General features: G+C 44.4%; 1 protein-coding gene across 1 annotated transcript; it reads right to left on the bottom strand.

The window, feature by feature from the left end:
• Positions 1-3,717: 3,717 nt before the first annotated feature.
• Positions 3,718-4,931, bottom strand: LOC124250386 (EP300-interacting inhibitor of differentiation 2-like). Its single transcript, XM_046682182.1, has one exon. It carries the CDS (start codon positions 4,915-4,917, stop codon positions 4,105-4,107), a length of 813 nt encoding a protein of 270 aa, XP_046538138.1. The 5' UTR covers positions 4,918-4,931; the 3' UTR covers positions 3,718-4,104.
• Positions 4,932-20,540: the final 15,609 nt, after the last annotated feature.

The raw sequence follows: 20,540 nt of genomic DNA, 5'->3' as shown, positions 1-20,540 counted from the left end.
GTTTGGGATCAACTCAAGAGAAACAGAGCGCTGAGTAAGATGCCCAGGGTCTCACAGAGATCGTCAACACCAGAGTTTGAACCCAAGCATTCCGACACCAGTAGTGTGCTCTCAATACTTCTGTGACCCCGGTCTAGCGTCTCTGCCCTGTTGAGGGGCCAACTCCACTGTGAGGACAATGCCCTCTGATGGGACCAGCTCATGATCTGGGGTCAGACGGACCCAGAAAAACCACTCAACTCTTTGAGCCTCAGTGTTCTCTTCTGGAAAAATTAAGTGAGAAAAATCTATGACTAAGCAGTTCAGAACTGCGGAAATCTGAGTTATTACAATTCTTACTGTTTGGACGTCCACCCCTTTTTCTCTAAACCCGAGTTTAGCTTCCCTCCGGGGTGGAAACCTGCCATTTCTATCTCTGGCCAGATGCTGGAAGAACTCTGAGAATAAGCAGCCTGAGTAACCTGAGAAGTAGAAATTCCAGGCGATTTCCTGAATCTAAGCGAGACGGTTTGGACCTTGAGATACCCACCATATCAGAGAAAGAGACCAAGCTTCCTGAAGACGATTTTGGAGAGTTTTATATGTGTTATGCACTCCTATTTATTGCATAACGCTCTTCCAAGTTTGACAACTCCCTTCCGTTACCATCAAGTGTAAAGAAAGGCGTGTGATCAAGAAAGTCAAGAAAGGGGGCCGGCCTGGTGGCGCAGCGGTTAACTGCACACGTTCTGCTTCAGAAGTCCTGGGTTTGCCAGTTCGGATCCCGGGTGCAGACACGGCACCGCTTGGCAAGCCATGCTGTGGTAGGCGTCCCACATATAAAGCAGAGGAAGATGGGCACGAATGTTAGCTCAGGGCTAATCTTCCTCAAAAAAAAAAGAAAAAGAAAGTCAAGAAAAATGCTACATTCTAACTCAGTGAGGACATGTTTGTCTTCAAAGTATGTAAAAAATCTCCTGCTCTTACCGTGGGGGAAAAATAAAGACATGAAAGAGATCTCAGCTCCCACACCCCAAGCACCAGCCCAGATGGTCCTAAAGGGAAATTCTACCAAACCTTAAATGGATAATTCTAATGGATTTAAAAATGTTCCAGAACTTAGAAAAGAAGGAAAACTTACAAATAATTTATTTGATGCAATAGCATTAATATCTAATAGTAACAAATACTCCACTAGAAAACGACACAGCAATCTCACTTATGAATACGAATGCAAACATCCTTAAAAAAGAAGCCGAGATCCAGAAGCACATTAAAAGGATTGTACCCCGTTTGTAAATAAAGCTCATTTGAAGAATGCAAACCACACGTTATCAATAGCTCTAAATGTGACTCACTGTGGTGGCGGATGGAATAATAAGCCTAGGGTCACCTTCACAGATTCGGAAAAGGCCTTTGACAAAATTCAACAACCACTGTTGATAAAACACACACGCGTGCGCACACACACACACACACACACACAGAGCAATAGATGGATACTGGAAGAATTTCCATAAAACGAGGACCAAGACAAGGATGCTTCACTATCATTCACACTATTTTACATCAGACAGAAGGTACTAGCCGGGGAATTAATAAGGAGGAAGAAGTTACAGGCATAAAAGTTGTAAAAGAGGCCATATTATCACTATTTGCATATGACTTGTTCTCCAGCTAAGAGAACCCAATGAAAACTACTATAAACAATAAAAGAATTCCGTATGTTCACAGGCTACCAAATAAATAGGCAGAAATCAATTATTTTCAAATACCCAGGCAAGTTTTTACAAAATGTAACCAAAATAATCCTCATTTACTACAGCAAAAAATAAAATAAAATAAATAAATAAAAGAAAGAAAAGAAAATATCTGGGACTAAATGACTAAGATCTCCTTTAGGGACATTAAGGACAGACACGAACACTCTCCTGAAGGATACAAAGGGAAGTCTTAAAAAAAATGGAAAAAGAGGTCATTTGGGTAGGAAGACTCAATGTCTCAAAGAGAGCAGTTACCCTTGAGGCAACGAAGTACGATATGATTCTCATAAAAAAGCTGTGTTTGAAATAACGTAAGCTGACTTTAAGGTTGACATAGTAATACAAGTAAACAAAAATAGCCAGAAACACTCTGAAAAAGAAGGAAAATGAGGATTTCAGCATCACCAGATTTAACACTACTTTAGCAGAGTTTAACACTAGTTCAACACAGTTTAGTATAAGATGAAGAAGCATCTTTAAAAAACTCAGCGGGGAAAAGATGGACTAGTTAGCAACTGGTTTTGGAGCAATCAGGTGGCCATCTAAAAAAAATTGGATCCTGACCTTATATTGGACATCAGGATAAATTTCAAATAGTTTAAAGATTCTAATATGAACAATGAAATAACACACATGCATCATAAAAACTCTGAGATTCAAAATCTAGAAGGTTTTAAAGAAAATCGGAAACAAAAACAAAAGCCAAAATCTCCATGCTTAAAGGGAAAAAATATAACTCACATCACAGGCTATTATCATCTCTCATATCACTACATAAATAGTTACTAGAGTCAATAAAAAAACCCAAAATTATTCAGGAGAGAAATGGTTAATGATATGAACAGATAGTTCACGGAAAAGCGAATATATATGACTTTTAAATGAAAAGATACTTAACTTTGCTCATAAGAGAAAGGCAAATTAAAACTGATAGACCATATTTCAACTATATAGATTAGCAAAATCCAGACATTCGCCGGTTTACTGTGTTGGCTAGACCATAGGAAACGTCACGTTCATCAGTTGCTGCTGAGAGAGTAAGTGGCACAACATGCAGGAAAGGCAACTTAACAACATCTATAAAACTTCAAATGAGTACCTTCGGCCCCAAATTCTCGGTGCTGGAAATTCATACTATAGATATTATATATAACAAAGTATCTAAGAAGCCGCCGATTATAAGATACACCATTATTTTTATGAAAATGCTGTATTACACCATGAAATGTAAGATGTACCCCAATTTCAGAGATGTCAATAGATGAAAAATGCATTTAGAAGGAAGCAATACTGTATCTGTACACATGCCACGTGATACGTGCAGAAGATTAACTCTTATAGCAATTTCTTTTTGCCAATAGAAAAAAATGGGCAACAACCTAAATGCCCATCAATACATTCTTGCTTAAGCAAATTACAGCACAACCACAGAACAGAATAAAATGCAGCTCTAAAAAAAAAAAAAAAGAGCAAATGTAGCGGTTTGGAAGGATCTTCAAGATACGTTCTTACTGAAAAAACAACATATAAATCAGAAAATAAAATATGCCCATTTTTGTGAGGAAATGAAAAAGAAAACCCACCCAGATTTGCATTTGCTTGCATATCCGTAAGGAAACTGGAAGGACAGAAGAGGAACTGTGGTTACAGACAGGGGCTGTGGCAGGTACCGGGTGGAGGGGACAAGGATGGAAGACTTTTCACTATATATTATGGGGCTTGTGAATATTTACCCAAAAAAGTTTAAGTAAAATTAAAAACTGAATGCAAGAAAAAAATCCAGAAAGTTCAGATATCCCCGAATACATGATTTATCACATAATACATACAATATTTACTTTGCTAGCCATTTGACATGGCTCAGAAAACACAAAACCAACCTTACTCTAAAAACTTCTGTGGAATCTGCCATGAAGAGAACATATTCTGACAATTTCAAGTTCTCTCCATGGCCTTCCAGCCCGAATAACTCAGCGGCAGTCCCTTATTCCGATCACTACTATCCAAATAATTTCTTTCACCATCATGGGCTCTATTATTGGCCATTTTTCTTCATCGTCTCAATTTTATAAAACCATCTTTCATTTTGTAGTGAAGCAATTTTAAAGGCATTTCCGCAACGCAGGGAAAAGAATCTGGATCCGTCACAAACTCCAAGAACGTTAGTCCTAACACTTTGAGATTTTTTTCTATCTTCTGATGCTTTTTCATGATAAGCTTCCTTTCCCCCTCGTCTCCCCCCACCGCCAACTGTGCATTGCCTTATTCTCACATCCTTTGACTTGTTAAAATCAAGTTACAGGATTGGTCTAAGACTGTCTGGAATACGGAGGTTCTTTCTGGAGCAAATGCCATCACCAAACTATTCTCTGGGGATAAACTTGTCACAGCCGAGTTCTTCTATCAGAGGATTGATAACTTCAGACGCAGTCAGAGCGACAGTAAACGTTAAGAGATCAAAATCCATCCTCTGAGGATTCCGCTGATACCGGGCATCCAACGCCGCTCCCCTCGCTGCGCAGGCGTCGGCGAGTCTCCTGCGGCGTTCTGCAGGCTCCTGAATCCTGCGCGGGGCGAGCGGGCGATGGTCCAGGGAGAGGCGGAGGAACTGCTGGGAGTTCATTCCCACGGCGCCAACCGGCGGGCGGAGGCGCAGATACGGCAACGCGGCCGCGCCTCCTGGGCTGTTCTCGGGCCCGGACCTGGGCCTGCCCTCGGGACCCTCTTCCTCCGCCGGTTCTGCCAACAATCGGGAGACCTCTGCCATCTGGGCTTCCCTGGGCGCCGCCATCGGACCTGCCCTGGCCTCCGCCATCGGACCTTCTCTGGCCTCCGCCATCGGAGCTGCCCCGGGAGCCGCCATCGGACCTTCCCCGGCCTCCGCCATCGGACCTTCTCTGGCCTCCGCCATCGGACCTTCCCCGGCCTCCGCCATCGGACCTTCCCCGGCCTCCGCCATCGGACCTTCTCTGGCCTCCGCCATCGGAGCTGCGCCGGGAGCCGCCATCGGACCTTCCCCGGCCTCCGCCATCGGAGCTGCCCTCGTCCCCGCAGGCCGCGCCAGGAAGGGGACCGGCTCCCGCCTCCCGCCGCCTACCTCGGCCCGCGGGACGTCGCTATTGCCGCTCGCCGCGTCCGTCTGCGAGACATCGCTGTCCGCGGGCAGCTCGGACATCGCGGACCGCGGGGTCGGCTCGGCGGCTCCCGGAGAAATTGGAACACTCGGGCAGCGCGATGACAGGTGTGCGCGGAAGTGCGCGTGCGCGAGCGCTCTGCGCACAGGTGACCGCTGCGCGCAAACCGGTGCGCGCGCGAGCCTGGATCCTCCGGCTACACCTAAGAGCACTGCGCATGCGGCGTCCCCAGGTGCCCGCGGTCCACCAGGTGCCACCTAGCGGCCAGAAGAGCTGACATCTTTGAAACGGTCCCGGGTCTAAGGAAACCACGAAGGGCGGAGCCTTTTTTTTACGTTTCGAGCTGTTTACTGTTTATAAGGAAAGTCACAAGATCGCCTCCTGTTGGCTTTGCCAAGATTCCATCCCAAGATGCTGCTCTCTAAGCTGCTTGTTCTCCTGTGATTGTAATGCCACTTCTATTATATACCAAGATATTCTAGATTCATCGTTTTTTTTTTTTGTGGGGGCGGGGGGAGTCTTTATTTTTTCCCATTTATTCGTTTGTCTGTCTTCACCAATACCAATTCTCTTAGCTACCAAAGCTTTATAATAATACACTCTTCTTGTTATGTTTAAAATTTCTTTGGCTACTCTTGGACATTTATTTGTTTCTACATCTTCTTTGTGCAATATAATAGAGGCAGAAAAGTACACAAAATATAAATATACAGCTGAATGATTTATCACAAAGCGAACACCCATGTAACCACCACTCAGATCAAGAAATTGAATATTTCCAGTGTCCCAGAGCCTTACTCCGTTCTTATCACGATTCTGTCCTTTCTACCCCCCGAGGGAACGACTATCCTGATATTTACGGTAATCATTTCCTTGCTGTTTTTACTACGGAGGGGCGCATTCCTAATACTGTAGCTTAGTTTTGCTTGTTTTTTGAACTTTATACCCTCTTGTGTCTGGTTTCTTTCACACAACATTATTTTTATGAGATTCACTCATGTTTTTCATTGTGGTTATAAATAGTTCGTTTTCTTGATAGTTACATATTTATTATCATTCTTTTTATGTGTCCCATAATATTACAACATGCATCTTAAATATTGACTCTCCAATTACTTTCTCTTTATTCTAGTTAACGGGAAAACATCGTATAAGGAAATTGCACCTTTGATTTTGCTGGTAGTGACCCCATCGCGATGCCATGCTTCATGGGGCATCGGCAAATTACTTTAGCGACTCACGGTTCCCTGCCCTGTCAGCAGTAGCTATTCTGAGGCATGAAAGCCTCATCCACAGACCATGAGGCTGCATTTTTATCTCCCTGGTCCAAGTACCACATTTCTAAAACACAACATCCAGCCTACTCCTGCTTCCAACAGCTTCCCACCAGCATCTCTGCAATCGCTGCGTGTGTGGCTCCTTTCAAGCAGCTCCTGGGTTAGGCTGGAGATGAACAGTCCATTGCTTCCACCCTCAGGCTGCCCGGAAAATCACGAGTACTTAACAAAAGAATTCCCAGACTTAGGTACCAACATATATTATTAGAGGAGGAACTAGACATCGCAGTAACTTGTTATAATCCTATGGAGGCAAATGCAATCCTGCCTTCTGATGCCGAAACCACCTTACAGCAGAAGCTGAAAGGCCCTCCTATTACCCGGGAATAGGAATGGCTCTAATCAAAATTATGGTGTGTTAAACAGAAGAGCTCATGTGGGGAGATAGCAAAAATTTAAGATAGATTCCAGGTTAGCTATTGCTCCCAAGACTGTTCCTGTATCACTGCTCATCTGTGTTCCCGACCCGCTGCCAGGCTCATTTGAGGACAGTGTCTGCCATGCTGCAAACTGAACAGCTAAGGGAACTGAGATCAGGGGCTCCATGCCGATGTCTTTTTACAGGAAAAAAATAGAGAAGAGAATTTAAACCCATGGGCATACGATTGACATTTTTAAAGAGGAGGTGAAGAGTTCATAGGAAAGGGATGGGATTGGCTTCTCCCCAAAGCTGCAAAGCCTGTGACAAACAGCACTGGTGGGAAATTTATTCTTACTGTGAAAAAGGATTTTCTTGAAAGGGTAAATCCCCATGTTGACCTCAGAATTAAACCAGTAATTTCATGGATGTGGGATGAACCCTCAACTCAGAATCTGCACCTGGCTTGGGACAGTTGGGGAAATCATGGTTTCATTTCCGCATCCTTACTACCCCTGGTTATCCCAGGCTTTACATCTTCATCTCGCTAGACGGGCTGAGCCGACTTACTGGTAGACACAGGTGCTTCTTTCTCTAAGCTCTGACTAGGGGATTTTCCAGATTTGCTTCTCTTTCCTGAGGTGTTTAACGCTGTGGTGATTTCTAAGTATGATGTTACAAGCCTTGTCTCTTGTCCCAAGATTGTTACTGTGCTGTATTAATTGCCAAAGTGGCCCCAGTTCCCACCCTCCCTGCGTCTACACCCTTGGTAATATGAGTTTGCAGCTCTCATCAAGAGGCAGATTCTTTTTCTCCACCCTTGAATCTGAACTGGTCTTATGACCTGCTTTGACCAATCGGATGTGGCAGAAGTGATGGTGTGTCAGTTTCAAGACTGGACCTCAGGAGGCGTTTTGTGCTTCCGTTCTGTCTCAGGCTCCTGTCTCCACATGAGAACAACACTGGAGCAGTTTGCTGGAGGGTGGAAGACAATATGGAGCTGAGGGAAGCCATGGCAGACAAGGCATTCAAGATCAGTCAGTCCCCAGCTGACCTACCAGCTGACTTTCAGGTTCATACGCTAAATAAATGGTTATCGTTTTATGCCACGGTGTTTGATATGATTGGTCATGCAACGTTATTGTGGCAATGGATCGCTGCCCCAGAATTGGTGCCAGGAGTTGGGTAGTGCTGTAACAAAAGGATAAACTATGTAGGGAAAACAGCGAGGAAATTGTTATTGGAGCAGAAAAGATGGTGACCCATGTTACGACGTAATGAAATAATTGGTAAACTATTGCCTCTGGTTCCCTAGAAGATGGAAAATATTTCCAATATACTGTTGTGTTTGGCTAAGGAGAGCTCCAGCCATCAGGCTGGCTACTCATGGATGAGCGTGATCAGGCACAGCGAGAGAGGGTTGACCTATGGAAGGAACTGGCTGCTTTCCCAGAAGAATTTAGAGGAAATATAGAAGGACTACAGCTTGCTAGGTTGGAAAAGAAAACTCTTTCTCACATCCAGTCTCTGTAGCCACAACACATTATCAAAGTGAAAAACAGCCTGTGAATATAGATCAGATTAACAATGTGGCTTCATGACCTTTGGTTATAATTACCTCTGAAAATATGAGCAGCTCCCAGCTAGACAGAAGGGTTTCCAGGAAGCTTACGAGCAGGGTCCTCCAGAAGCCTGATCTTAAGATATCAAGAAGTCTAGAGAGAAATGCATGCCCTCCCAACCCAGCTTTATTAAAATATAATTGACATATAACACTGTGTAAGTTTCAGTTGTACTTTGCAGTGACCGGATGTACTTATATATTGTGAAATAATTACCACAATAGGGTTAGTTAACACTTCTATCACCTCACATAATTACCTTTTTTAATGGTAAAAACACTTAAGACCTACTCTCTTAGCAACTTTCAAGTATATAATACAGCCTTGTTAATTGTCACCATGCTGAATCTTAGACCCCCAGAGCTTACTCGTCTTGTACTGGAAGTTTCTTTTTTTTAATTTTAATTTTTGTTTTTATAGCAGTAACATTGGATTATAACATTATATAACTTTCAGATGTACATCATAATATATTTCAAATTCTGTGTAGATTACATCATGTTCACCACTCAAAGACTAATTCTAATCCATCACCACACAGGTCCCTAATCACCCCTTCCCCTCCTCCTTCCCCGATTCCTCTCTGGTAACCACCAATCCAATCTCCATTGCTGTGTGTTTGTCATTGTTTTTATCTTCTACTTAGGAGTGAGATCATACGGTATTTGACTTTCTCCCTCTGACTTATCTCACATAGCATAAGGCTCTGAAGGTCCATCCATGTTGTCACAAATGGCAGGATTTCCTTCTTTCTCATGGCTGAACCATATTCCATTTTATATATATCTCTTGGCTACTGTGAATAACGCTGCAATGAACATGGGGGTGCAGATATCTCTTTGAGATCCTGATTTCATTTCCTTTGGATATAGACCCAGAAGGGGATTGCAGGATCACATAGTAGTTCTATTTTTATTTTTTTGAGGAGCTTCCATATAGTTTTCCATAGTGGCTGTACCAATTTACACTCTCACCAAGAATGCACAAGGGTACCCTTTTCTCCACATCCTCACCAACACTTGTTGTCTCTTGTTGTCTTCTTCTTTTTTTTGGCGAGGAAGATTTGCTCTGAGCTAACATCTGTGCCAATCTTCTTCTATTTTGTACGTGGGTTGCTGCCACAACATGGCGTGACAAGTGCTGTAGGTCTGTGCCTGGGATCTGAACCTGCAAACCTGGGCTGCTGAAGCAGAGCATGCTGGACTTACACCATACGGCCAACCCCTCTCTTGTCTTCTTGATGATAGCCATTCTAACAGGTGTGAGGTGGTATCTCATTGTGGTTTTGGTTTGGTTCCCCGATAATCAGTGATGCCGAGCATCTTTTCATGTACCTCCTGGCCATCTGTGTATCTTCTATGAAAAAATGTCTATTCAAGTCCTCTTCCAATTTTTAAATCAGATTCCTTTGTTGCAATTGAGTTGTATGAGGTCCTTATATATTTTGGATATTAACCCCTTATTAGATAGACGGCTTGCAAATATTTTCTTCCCTTCGTGGGTTGCATTTTCATTTTGTTTCTTTTGCTCTGCAGAAGTTTTTAGTTTGATGTGGCCCGATTATTCATTTATTTTTGCTTTTAGTGTCATATCCAAAAAATTATTGCCAAGACCAATCTCACGGTACTTTTTCCGTATTTACTTCTAGGAGTTTTATGGCTTTAGGTCTGATGTTTAAATCTTTAACCCATTTTGAGTTACTTTTGTCAGTGGTGTAAGACAGGGGTCCAGTTTCATTCTCTGTATGTGGATATCCAGTTTTCCCAACATGATTTGTTGAAGAGACAATCTTTTCCCCATTGAGTATTCTTGGCTCCCTTGTCAAATATTAGCTGATCCCACGTGGAAGGGCTTATTTCTGGGCTCTTCATTCTGGTTCCATTGGTCTTTGTGACTGTTTTTTATGCCAATGTCATACTGTTTTGATATTATAGCTTTGCAATATAGTCTGAAACTTCTCTTTCAATGACTTCTTGTCACAAGAAAAGCAAAAACAAGGAAAAATATTTGCCTCTGTACAGCTGTCTCTTTGGTATGGATATGCATGATGGAGCGTGGCTTGTCCATCCTGGAATGCACGTGAGCAACCCTTTTAAATCAAGTCAAATCGAGTTGAAACCCAAGGAGCCTCTTCTCAAACTGCCCCAATGTCCCTTTGGACCAGAAGCAGAGGAGGGTGTTCAAATGTTACCTGTAAAGCAGTAAAAACTGCCACCTATTGTTATACTTCTTGCCTATTCTTGCATCCAAAATGGTGTCTTTTATTCTTTTATATAGTGGATGCTCAGCAAATATTTGTTGAATGATAGTAAATCTGCTTAGGACGCTCCCCCCACCCCCCCAGTGGCTTTCACATACCAAGGTCTCCAACATTCCTGAAGCTCCTCTGTCACCTCCCCAATTCCAAAAACTAAATGAATGATATGAAACTGATCAATATCCATGCAATAGGTTTAAAATATGTTACTTCTTATCCAACAGGTGCGCAAAGAAAACCATCATTCTGCTTTGGTTTCAGCTGTATCTTTTGGTCTTTCTTTCATCTGTATCTTGTAAAAATCCCTGAAACTACTAAAGGAAATAATCCATGCTGCTAATCTACTGTCTAGGACACGATCTCTCCACAGGAAGTGTGACAGCTCCCCACCACGATGACAGCTGTTCTCAGGACCCAGAGAAACTCAACCGATTTGAGTCTTACAAAAGCACCTCTTATTATTTGTGACTTGCTGTTACCAACTATGGAATTAGGATACTGATCAGTGGCAAATCACTAATAAAAGGACCCCAGGCTGGCATCTCAGAACTGCTCTCTTTGTCATGAGAAAATGAAGAAGTGTCCCCCTCTTCCTGTCCCATAAGCAAACCCTAACTTGAGCCCAACAGTTGGTTCTTCCTAATTATGTCAGAGTTATATTCTTTTACTCCGCAAATATTGGCATTGTACTGGTGACAGTGATACAAAGGCACAGGGACAAACATCTTCCATAGTCTACCGTAGTTTCTTCCAAAGGCAGAAGTTGCATTTCCTCTCCTTGCCTTCTCTCCCCATCTGCTGTTGTTATGAGAGAAAGAGATATAGACACAGTAAAGACCTGTCATTTATAAAGGACTTCAGTCTTACCCAGTCCTTGATAGTGAGCCTTATTTACCTTAGAACTGAGGCTCAGTGACCAGTCCCGAAAATTTCATTATTAACAGCGCAACAGCCAAAAACCATCGCAAAGCTGGCTTTCTGCCACCACATGGTTGACTTAAGTGGTGGCTGGTAATTGTGTTAGTTTCCTGAGGCTTCCAGAACAAATTGCCACAAACTGGATGGCTTGAAACAACAGAAATTTATTCTCTCGTAGTTCTGGGGGCCAGAAGTCTGAAATGAAGGTGTTCGCAGTGCCGTCCTCGCTCTGGAGACTCGAGCCGAGAAGTCATGCTTTACCTCTTCCGGCTTCTGGTGGCTGCCCGCACTCCTTGACTTGTGGCCACATCACTTCAGTCTCTGCCTCGGTGGTCACACTTCTTCCTTCTCTTCTGTCTGTAAATCTCCCCTGTGTGTCTCTTGTAAGGACCCTTGTCATTGGAGTTAGGGCCCACCCACAATGATCCCGGGATGATCTCCTCATTTCAAGATCCTTAATAACATCTTCAAAGATCCTTTTTCCAAATAAGGTGACACTCACGAGTTCTATAGATCAGGATGTGGGCGTATCTCTTTTGGGGCCACCATTCATCGCCGTATAGTAGCCAATCTTCTTTTTCAGAAGAGAGGGAGAAGATTAGGGGTTCTGTTTGGTCCTTTTTTCACTGGATGAAGGTTTCTAGTGAGGACTTATTCCTCAACATGTAAATGGTTAAATTAGTTCCTGTCACTAAGAATCATCATTTGCTAGTTTTGATATAGGATTCTTTACAGTATCTCCATTCACTTCAGAAGCAGCCAAGACAGAGGTAGGCAAGATGTAGTTAAGACAAGGCAGGTTTCTACTCATGAGAGACAGTTTCAGTCCATCCGGGAACAAAAAATTGATGTGAAAATTTATTGCTATTTCGAAGATATTTTCCCTCACGCCACCCCTTGTCCTCGGGGAGTGTAATGGTTTGGAATTAACTTTCAGCAGAGCTGTGAAGTTACTGGATGGCTCTAGAATGCAGGTTGAATTCCGTTTGTCACCTGCTTCTCATCAGGGCTAAGGCAGAAGCACGGTGGACTTAGGATGGCTTCAGGAGTTCCAGCGTGGCTTCTCCATGATTTGGATCTCCAGTGGGAAGGGGCTTTCTGCTTCTATTTGGGGAGAAAAGTCAAGTCAGTAGAAAGATGTTATTAAATTAAGATATGTAATTAAATATTGCTCCAGGGGATTCTCACACTTTTTCAGTGCTTGCCAATCAGACAATCCTAGCTCCGATGGGTGAAGATCTTCTCGGTAAATTCCAGTAGATAACTCTTGCACCTGGACTGAGATTCCATATTCCGAATCTACTCTTTCACTGTCTTCTAATTGGCAAGAAACTCAGTGACAAAGCCTTGCCTCTGTACATTTTCCCCTTTGGTCTCAATGTGTTGGGAGTTTTGGCTCATTAATTCCCCTAGTCCAGTTAATATTAAACAGGTGAAGTGTTTCCCCAATATCCTGCTGGGTCAGAAAAAGAGGAGGGTATCAACCTTGTAATAACATCTCTCCTGCAGCAAGTTATTTTCTAACCAGATCCTTGCAACAGTCCCTGTCATATTGTCCGATGACTAATAAGATGCATACTGATAAGTCACTACTGTGAACAGACCTTGGAAAGATAAATTATCACATAAACATCTAAACAGAGCTCAGAACTCAGAGGATCCTGGAAATGGCTGTCCAGAGTCCACACTCCCGGTAGGACCACTAGGCGAAGTGTAGCCCAGCCCACCATTTCAACTGCTTGCCCCCGTTGGGTCAGTCTTCTGCCCTCTAGAGGGCGGCCAAGTCAAATTTTTGATAGAAACCAGGGCTTGGTAGAAAGGCGTTCCAGTTTTCCAGATGTGCTGGTGGCTTCTGAGGTTGTTGGCGGGATGGCGTGAGAAAGCTCCGTGGAAGCTGTCACGCGCGGTTCATTTCTTTCTGCACGTGTTTTTGGAGGCTCATGTCAGAGCAGTTTATTAAATGCTTCCTCTACTGTTAACCTGTTGGGTGGGGTTCGCCTTTGAAATTCCCTGTCTGAGACAGACTACTTCTGGAAGTGCCCTCAGAGGTGGAACTGAGGTTCCCCATCCAAAATCCACGGGTTCGCCGACTTCTAATAGGTAAAAAATTCGATGAAGCATTCCTGCCTCTGTGCCTTTTTTAAAGGCTACACTGAGAGAGGTATTTCCCTGAACCTACCCCGTACCTCTTGTGGAGGACATTACTCTGCTGCACAGACTAACATCAATCCTGCAGCAAATTACTCTCCTAACCCACTGGTTCTCAGTCCTCTCTGCACATTGGAATCACTGAGAGTTTTAAAAACTACTGATGCGTGAATCCCCTTCCTAGAGATCCTGACTTTATTGTCAGAGGCAGCCTGGAATTGGGATTCTTTTCTTTTTTTTTTCGGTGAGGAAGATTGGCCCTGAGCTAACATCTGTGCCAATCTTCCCCTATTTTTGTATGCGAGTTGCTGCCACAGCATGGCGTGATGAGCAGTGTGTAGGTCCACACCTTGGATCTGAGCCTGCAAACCTCGGGCTGCTGAAGCAGGGTGCATGAACTTAACCACTATGCCGCTGGGCTGGCCCCCTGGAATTGGGATTTTTAAGAGCTCCCCAGATAATTTTAATCTGTAGTCAACGTTAGGACCACTGTTCTAACCAAACTCTTGCAATAGTCCCATAATCCTGGTTGAAAGCTAATGAGATCTACTCACTTGTTGATTCAGTTCTATTGCCTTTCTTTCTGGTTGTTCCTAATCCATTCACAATACGGGCCAACTGAAATGCTGTGAAAGATTTCACTGGAACCCACCTACACTCCCCACCACTTGTTTATTTCAGCACCTCTAACAGTTCCTGACACAAAGCATGTGGTCAGCATATGCTTATGGAATGAGTGAGTTCATATTCTTGAGACACATTCTTTCATTTCTATTCATTTCTATTGCGACACCAAGGTCCCCAATAGACCCAAGTTTTCATCCAAATTTAAAAATAGAAGCGACATTGTGTTTCTTGGCAAGTCATCACTCATTTAATGCACTGTTTCTTACTGGCTTCTCCTTCAGTAGGTGTATTTAAGAAAGATCGATATTTTGCTTCCATCTCTAGCCTGTAAGACCCCAAAGCTTACACAGAAAACCTGTGGTTGTGCCTGACATGACCCCACTATCCAGGACAGCATATTCCTTTGGGACAATGGGGTTCTCCACCCCCCCAGTGAGACGCTCTCTGAGTGTTTCCCAAACCTATTTGTTTCACAAATGCTTTTCACTATAAAAATTAGTGAATATCAATCATGGGTGACAATATTTGCTACTTTAGCTGGAATGTAAATAACTCAGGCCAAGCCCCTGCCACCTCTAGCCCCGGTGACAAGAAACTGAAGGAGCACTGGCCTCCTTAACTGAGCCCCATATCTAGGGCTTCCTGAATATAGCAACCATTTGACCCCTCTCTCCACAGAAAGTACGCAGCATCCTGGGCTTCCCAGTGCAAAGCTATGGGGACAGATCCTGGAGCGGAGGCCGCGATTCTCTCCCAAACGCTTTCAGTGCGTCCCACCTCCCTGAGGATGGCTACAGGTGCACAGGCGATCACGAGGGGGAGGAGGTACAGGACTGCGTACTCACACGAACACTCAGAAACCACAGCTGAAATGGTTGGGGACTTGGACTTGGGGTCATTCAGATGTGGGTCCAAGCCCCTTCTTTTCTAATTTTCTAAGCCTCAGCCCCAAGCCATCAAGAGCCTCATCTGGGTGGAGGGAAGCCTACTTTCCCCAGGTCCAGGCTACAGGATCTTGCTGGATAGCAGGGAAAGGCCTCCACATGCCCCAAGCCAGGGGTTAAGTATTTGGTTAATTGACCAGCCACAACTACTTGGCAGACGAGGAGGTACCCTGTTATTGTGGTTCCTGGTGCTGATTCCCTTCCCATGAATCTCATTAGTTATCATGACCATCGCTCCCAGTTTTTGAGCACTTACTAGATACCAGGTACTATATACCATACATTTTTAGCTCCCCCTCAAATTTGTATGTTGAAGCCCTAATCCCCTCACCCCAGTGTGACCATATTTGGAGGTAGGACCTTTAAGGAGGTAATTAAGGTTAAATAAGGTCATAACCGGGGGTGGGGGACCCTAATGCAGCAGGATTGGTTCCCTACTGTGAAAGGAAGAGACAACAGGGATGCGCAGAGAAAAGACCATGTGAGGATGGAGATACAGCAACCGTCTGAAAGCCAAGGAGAGAGGTCTCACCAGAAGCCAACCCAACCCACATCCCCACATCTTGATCTTGGACTTCCAGCCTCCAGAGCTGTGAGAAAATAAATTTGTTGTTTAAGCCACCCAGTCTGTGATATGCTGTTATGGCAGCCCGAGCAGACGAATGCAGCTCACCTGTATCTCTTCTAGCAGCCTCCCCATCCCCACATCTCCTAGGCCAGGTGATGACTCCAAGCTCAGGAGGACCTGCTTATGTGATGGCCCATCAGTAAAGGTCAAGCCGTTGACTCTCCCATCTCCCTATTCAAGGACGCACGGGCCTCCAGCTCAGAGTCGGGGTAAAAAGTGACGATGGGGTCATCTGGGGAGCTACGGTAGAAATTAACCAGGGTGTGGAGGAAGCGGCAAGAGAATCCTGAACATGCCACTTAATCAACTGTGACCACCTTTCCTCTTGCCTGCGCTCATCTCTTAGTTGGAAAGCTCATCTCTTCCACTGTGAATATGCTGGGGAGGTAGGGAGCGTGCCCATTGGTGTAACCATCCACAGGTGACTTAACAGCTCTTGGAACCAGCTTCCTCATGTATAAAATTGACATAATAGTACTGGCTTCATAGGGTTGTTGTGAGGAATAAGTTAACTTATGTTACGTGCCCGTAATACTGGCTGGAACCTATTAAGCTCTATGTAAACGTTGGGTATTTATTACTGTTGATCTGGCCCCTCAGTTGGGTGGCTTGGGTGCCTCAACCTTCAGTTCCCCCTCAGGTTGTGTAGGTGCAGCTGATGTTGGTTCTGGGAATACGGCTTCTTGCCTTTCTCCTGAAGGTTGGGATGTCCCTGCAGGGAACACAGGGAGAGCGGCAGCAGGTTTGGTGCTGGCTGAGCGGATGGGAAGGCATGAGAGGCCGCAGGGACATTTCTCCTAGCCCAGCTCCTCTGTCTGAGGCAGAGGGAATGACCGTCAACCCACACTCAGGTCAGACACAAGATGACATAAGAGGCACACAACGGGGCACATGCTCATTTTTCATCTTCTCCTTGGAGAACTGTGGTTAAAGGCCCCCAGAGAGAGGGGAAAGCTGGGGAGAAAGTCCTAGGCCCACCCCTCGTCTTACTAGGCTGGCAGATATCGTCTGAGTAAGATCCCTTATGTCTTGGAGTTCGGAGGAGAGGCCTGTTTAAGAGAGCATCTGGTGAGGATTCTTCAAGCCACTCCTGATACCCGCCCTGTCCTCGGAACCTCTCCTCTCCGAAGGCTTTCTCAGGAACTGTGCTCCAGCACTGGGTTATGATAGAGCATGTCATTGTCTTCATCCTTAGTCTAAAAAAGATTTACGTGGCTCCAAATGATCTGAAGCTACAGCTGTGGGCAGTGAGGCTGGATGACCCAAGGGCTCCAACCTATACTTGGTCTTATGAACCAGAAACCTGAGAGTCGTCTTAATATCCAGCTTCTCCTTCATCCTCCGTGAGAGAACGTGGGTAGCATCTCACAGAGAGGGAACAGAGAGTGCAAAGGCCATGTGGTGAGACCAAGTTGGCAGGTTTGAGGAGGATCAAGGTCAGCGTGACTGGAGCAGAGAGGGTCAGGGAGAGCGCGGAAGAGATGCAGAGAGGTGGGCGTGGTTCAGGTCTGTACCCCACTTTTGGGGCTGTTCAACGAAAGGGTCCAACACAGGGACTTGGCTAAATCAGTTGTAATTCATCTAAATGATGGGCTTTTTGCAGCAATTACAAATCACGTTGTAGAAAATACCTAAGAACATGATACAGTATCGTAAAATATTATGTGACACATTAAAACTTCAGAAAGGTAAGACAGTATATGATGCCAATTTTACTGAAATAAATCTGTTTTCAAAAATGAAATGAACAAAGCAAAATATTGACAGCGATGATCTCCAACTGGTGTGTTTAGAAATGAATTTGTTTTATTTTGCTACTTTTAGTTTTCAAATATTTTTACTGAGTCTTACCAATACTATAAAAATATTCACCTTAGTTTTAAAAATCAGGACATTCTCTTATTTCAAAACTGTTTTTTCCTTGAGATGTTTCCCTTTTTGATCTAGTCAGTGCCCTGAGACCTGTCCATTTCAGGAGACAGGGGAACATGCATTGTTTTTTCTTGCAGGAGATGGTAGGAGGAAATGAGAACCATTTAACCATTCTTTATTAGCCAAGGGGATGAAAGAGCACCCTTTCCTCTTTTCTCTCTCTCTCTCTTCCTGGAAGTGCTATCTCCAGTCTTTCCCATCCGGTCGCATCTCTACTCCATCCCTTCTGGAGCTGACTGTCCGCTGCCTTCTCCGTGGACGTTCCTCCCACGTGCATACATCTGTCAGGGCTGGGACCAGGCATTTCTCCAAAATCAGCTGATGAGCTGATACAGTCAAGTTATGATCATCAGGAGAATTGAGAAGAATTTCTGTGTTATTATGCATTCACCTAACCTGCGTGTGAGTCTCGGAACTCCAGATTCTTTTGTCCCTTCCCTCACAAATCTCAAGGGTCTGCATGTCCCACCCCGTCTAACATTGCATCACTGATAGCATAGGAGAGAAAAAAAATGGAGAAAGGGTTTAGGGTAAACTTGTGAGGCACAGAGGGTCAGAGATATGGCCAGGGTCACACTTCTGCCAATGTCAACCTCAGGGTATGACCTGGGGCAGTCTGACCCAGGAGGCAATGCTCTTAACTACTCTGCTCTTCTTTGTCCCCCTGACTTGATCCTCAGGGCTGCTCCCTGCGTTCTTTCGAGGAACCAACTCTACCCCATGAGGACAGTGAGCTGTGGTGGAAAGAGCTCAGGATCTGTAATCGGTCGCTCTAGTCCCTCAGCAACCTTGTGAAGGTGGCACTGAAGGGAATGGGGACGTGTTCCAGGGAAGGGAAGGCAGCCAATAAGGGGTGTTCTAGGAAGCCAGCAACTACAATACACAATTGAAACAGTGCAAAACACATGTTTCAGAATTATCTCACCAGAGGGCTGAGGGAGTTGGGATATTTATACACCACCTCCTGGGTGTCATTGATTAGGGTTTTTCCTGGAGTTAATTCTTTGGCATTTCCAGATTGCCATGCATACATGGGCTGTATGACTTTCTAAAGTTCCAGAAAAAAAGATTGTAAGGCACAGAGGAAGATAGTGGCAGTTGGAAATCTACTGGGGCACAACGACTGGTCCACGGCATGTGGGCAAGGAGCTGATAGCTTCTGTTTGAGTCCACTCCTTGCACCACTCAGATCCACTGGTGCCTCACTGAAGTTCACTCCATCTTGCCACTGTTCCATCAAGTTGGTGGCTCATCACCTTTCTTTTCTGAAAGATATGTAACTGGAAGGTAAGTTTAGTGGGACAAGTTGAAGTCTCCACTGCTGTAGCTGGCTGGTCTTGGTCAGAATTTGGGTCTTATACCATCATTCAAGGTTCCTCTCATACTTGGCCAGTACTTCTGCTGGTCTAGTTGGCTTACTTGGTGGCGCAAACACATGCCTTCCTGTCTGAGGGATCTGAATCCCTGGTTAAACTTTTCCCTCATCACACTGATGTTGCTGTAATTCCCCTTTTACAGTTATTTCTGGACACAGAAGCCTCAAGAGTTCTAGATATATTCTTCTTTGCCCCCATTACACAGCAGCAGTCCTATCTCCTGACAGTAGAGTAATTTCTTTCTTTGCTTGCTGTCTCTTAGCATGAGGAGCCCAAAGCAACTGGGTGGTAACCAAAGCTTCAAATTAGTGGGGCTCCTGCTGTGTCCTCTGGTGGAAGTGTTCCCTTGCTGGGGGACCAGGACCTCTAGATCTGCAGAATCTTCAATTGCAGGAATAGGAACACAAATTCCCCAAACGGGTCATGGAAATGATGGTGAGAGAGGTCCCTTTTAATTCCACTTCCTGTTTTCCTGGACCTGTATTTTTTGCTAAGTGGGAACTATACCATACAATGGCTGTTGGTTTAAGGCATCTTAAGGGAGGTCCCCAATACCAAAGAGCTAATCTCCAAGCTGGTGCTTTAGCTATGCTTTCAGAAGGTGAAACAAAGGCAGAGAGTGAAGCCTGCACTCAACTCTCCATTCCTTTTATTGTGCTCAGTTCATTCAGATCTGAAGGTGCACTCCCATTAGAGTCTGGGCTATTTTCCTGAATTGTTCCCTATACCAGTGGATTTTTTCCTCCTGTCCTGCACCAGCCATTCATCACCAAGGGGTATGGGAGGAGATATCAGAGATATCCACAAAAAACAATGTCCTTGGTTAAATATTCAGGTTAGAACTGGGCACTCGCTCACTCAGCTATTCCTCCACTCCCTCCACACATCTGTTTTGAGTAGCTTCTCTGTGCCAGGCCCCGTGCGATGAACATCCCCTGATTCCAAGACCAGGCTTTCTCTCCATGCAACAGCTTTAACAGCAGGGGCCCTGGGGATGGGACAAGCTTCAGGTGTGGTAGACACTTGGTTTTCATTAAATGTTCTATTTAATAAATAGTTTCTGACGCCAGAAGATGACCTTGTTACTTTCCTGCTTTGTAACATCCCAGGGCTCAGAAATGTCCTCAGAACAAATTTTTTTGTTTGTCTTATTTGGGCACTAAAAGCCTTTGTGATAAGCATCCTGCCTCTCTGATCTTTACCAGAACTTCTCAACTCATCTTGTGCTTTCAAAAGATAGAATATTGCTATAGTGCCCTAAACATGCTGTGGTATCTCTCTTCTTTTTTTTTCTTTGATTATATTGCAACTTCTGCTTAATTTTTACCACAACCCTTTATTGATAGAACATACTAGTATTTTAATATTAAAAACAATTGCTAACTCTTGTTGAATTGTCCCTATATTAATGTTGTGTCTACTTTGTGAGGGAAGGGTCAGGAAATCCCTATCCATCTTCATGTGGCTTACGAGACCATCGTGTGGAGTGAAGGTCTATTTTACCACTCCAGTTTTAT

The sequence above is a fragment of the Equus quagga genome, chromosome 13 (assembly GCF_021613505.1).
Source record: "Equus quagga isolate Etosha38 chromosome 13, UCLA_HA_Equagga_1.0, whole genome shotgun sequence".
NCBI classification, from domain to species: domain Eukaryota; kingdom Metazoa; phylum Chordata; class Mammalia; order Perissodactyla; family Equidae; genus Equus; species Equus quagga.
The sequence above is the reverse complement of the archived record's forward strand: the minus strand, read 5'-3'. Positions and strand labels throughout refer to the sequence as shown.

Excerpts from the sequence above, each read along its gene's own strand:
- LOC124250386 (XM_046682182.1), bottom strand. The coding sequence starts at position 4,917 with ATGTCCGAGCTGCCCGCGGACAGCGATGTCTCGCAGACGGACGCGGCG.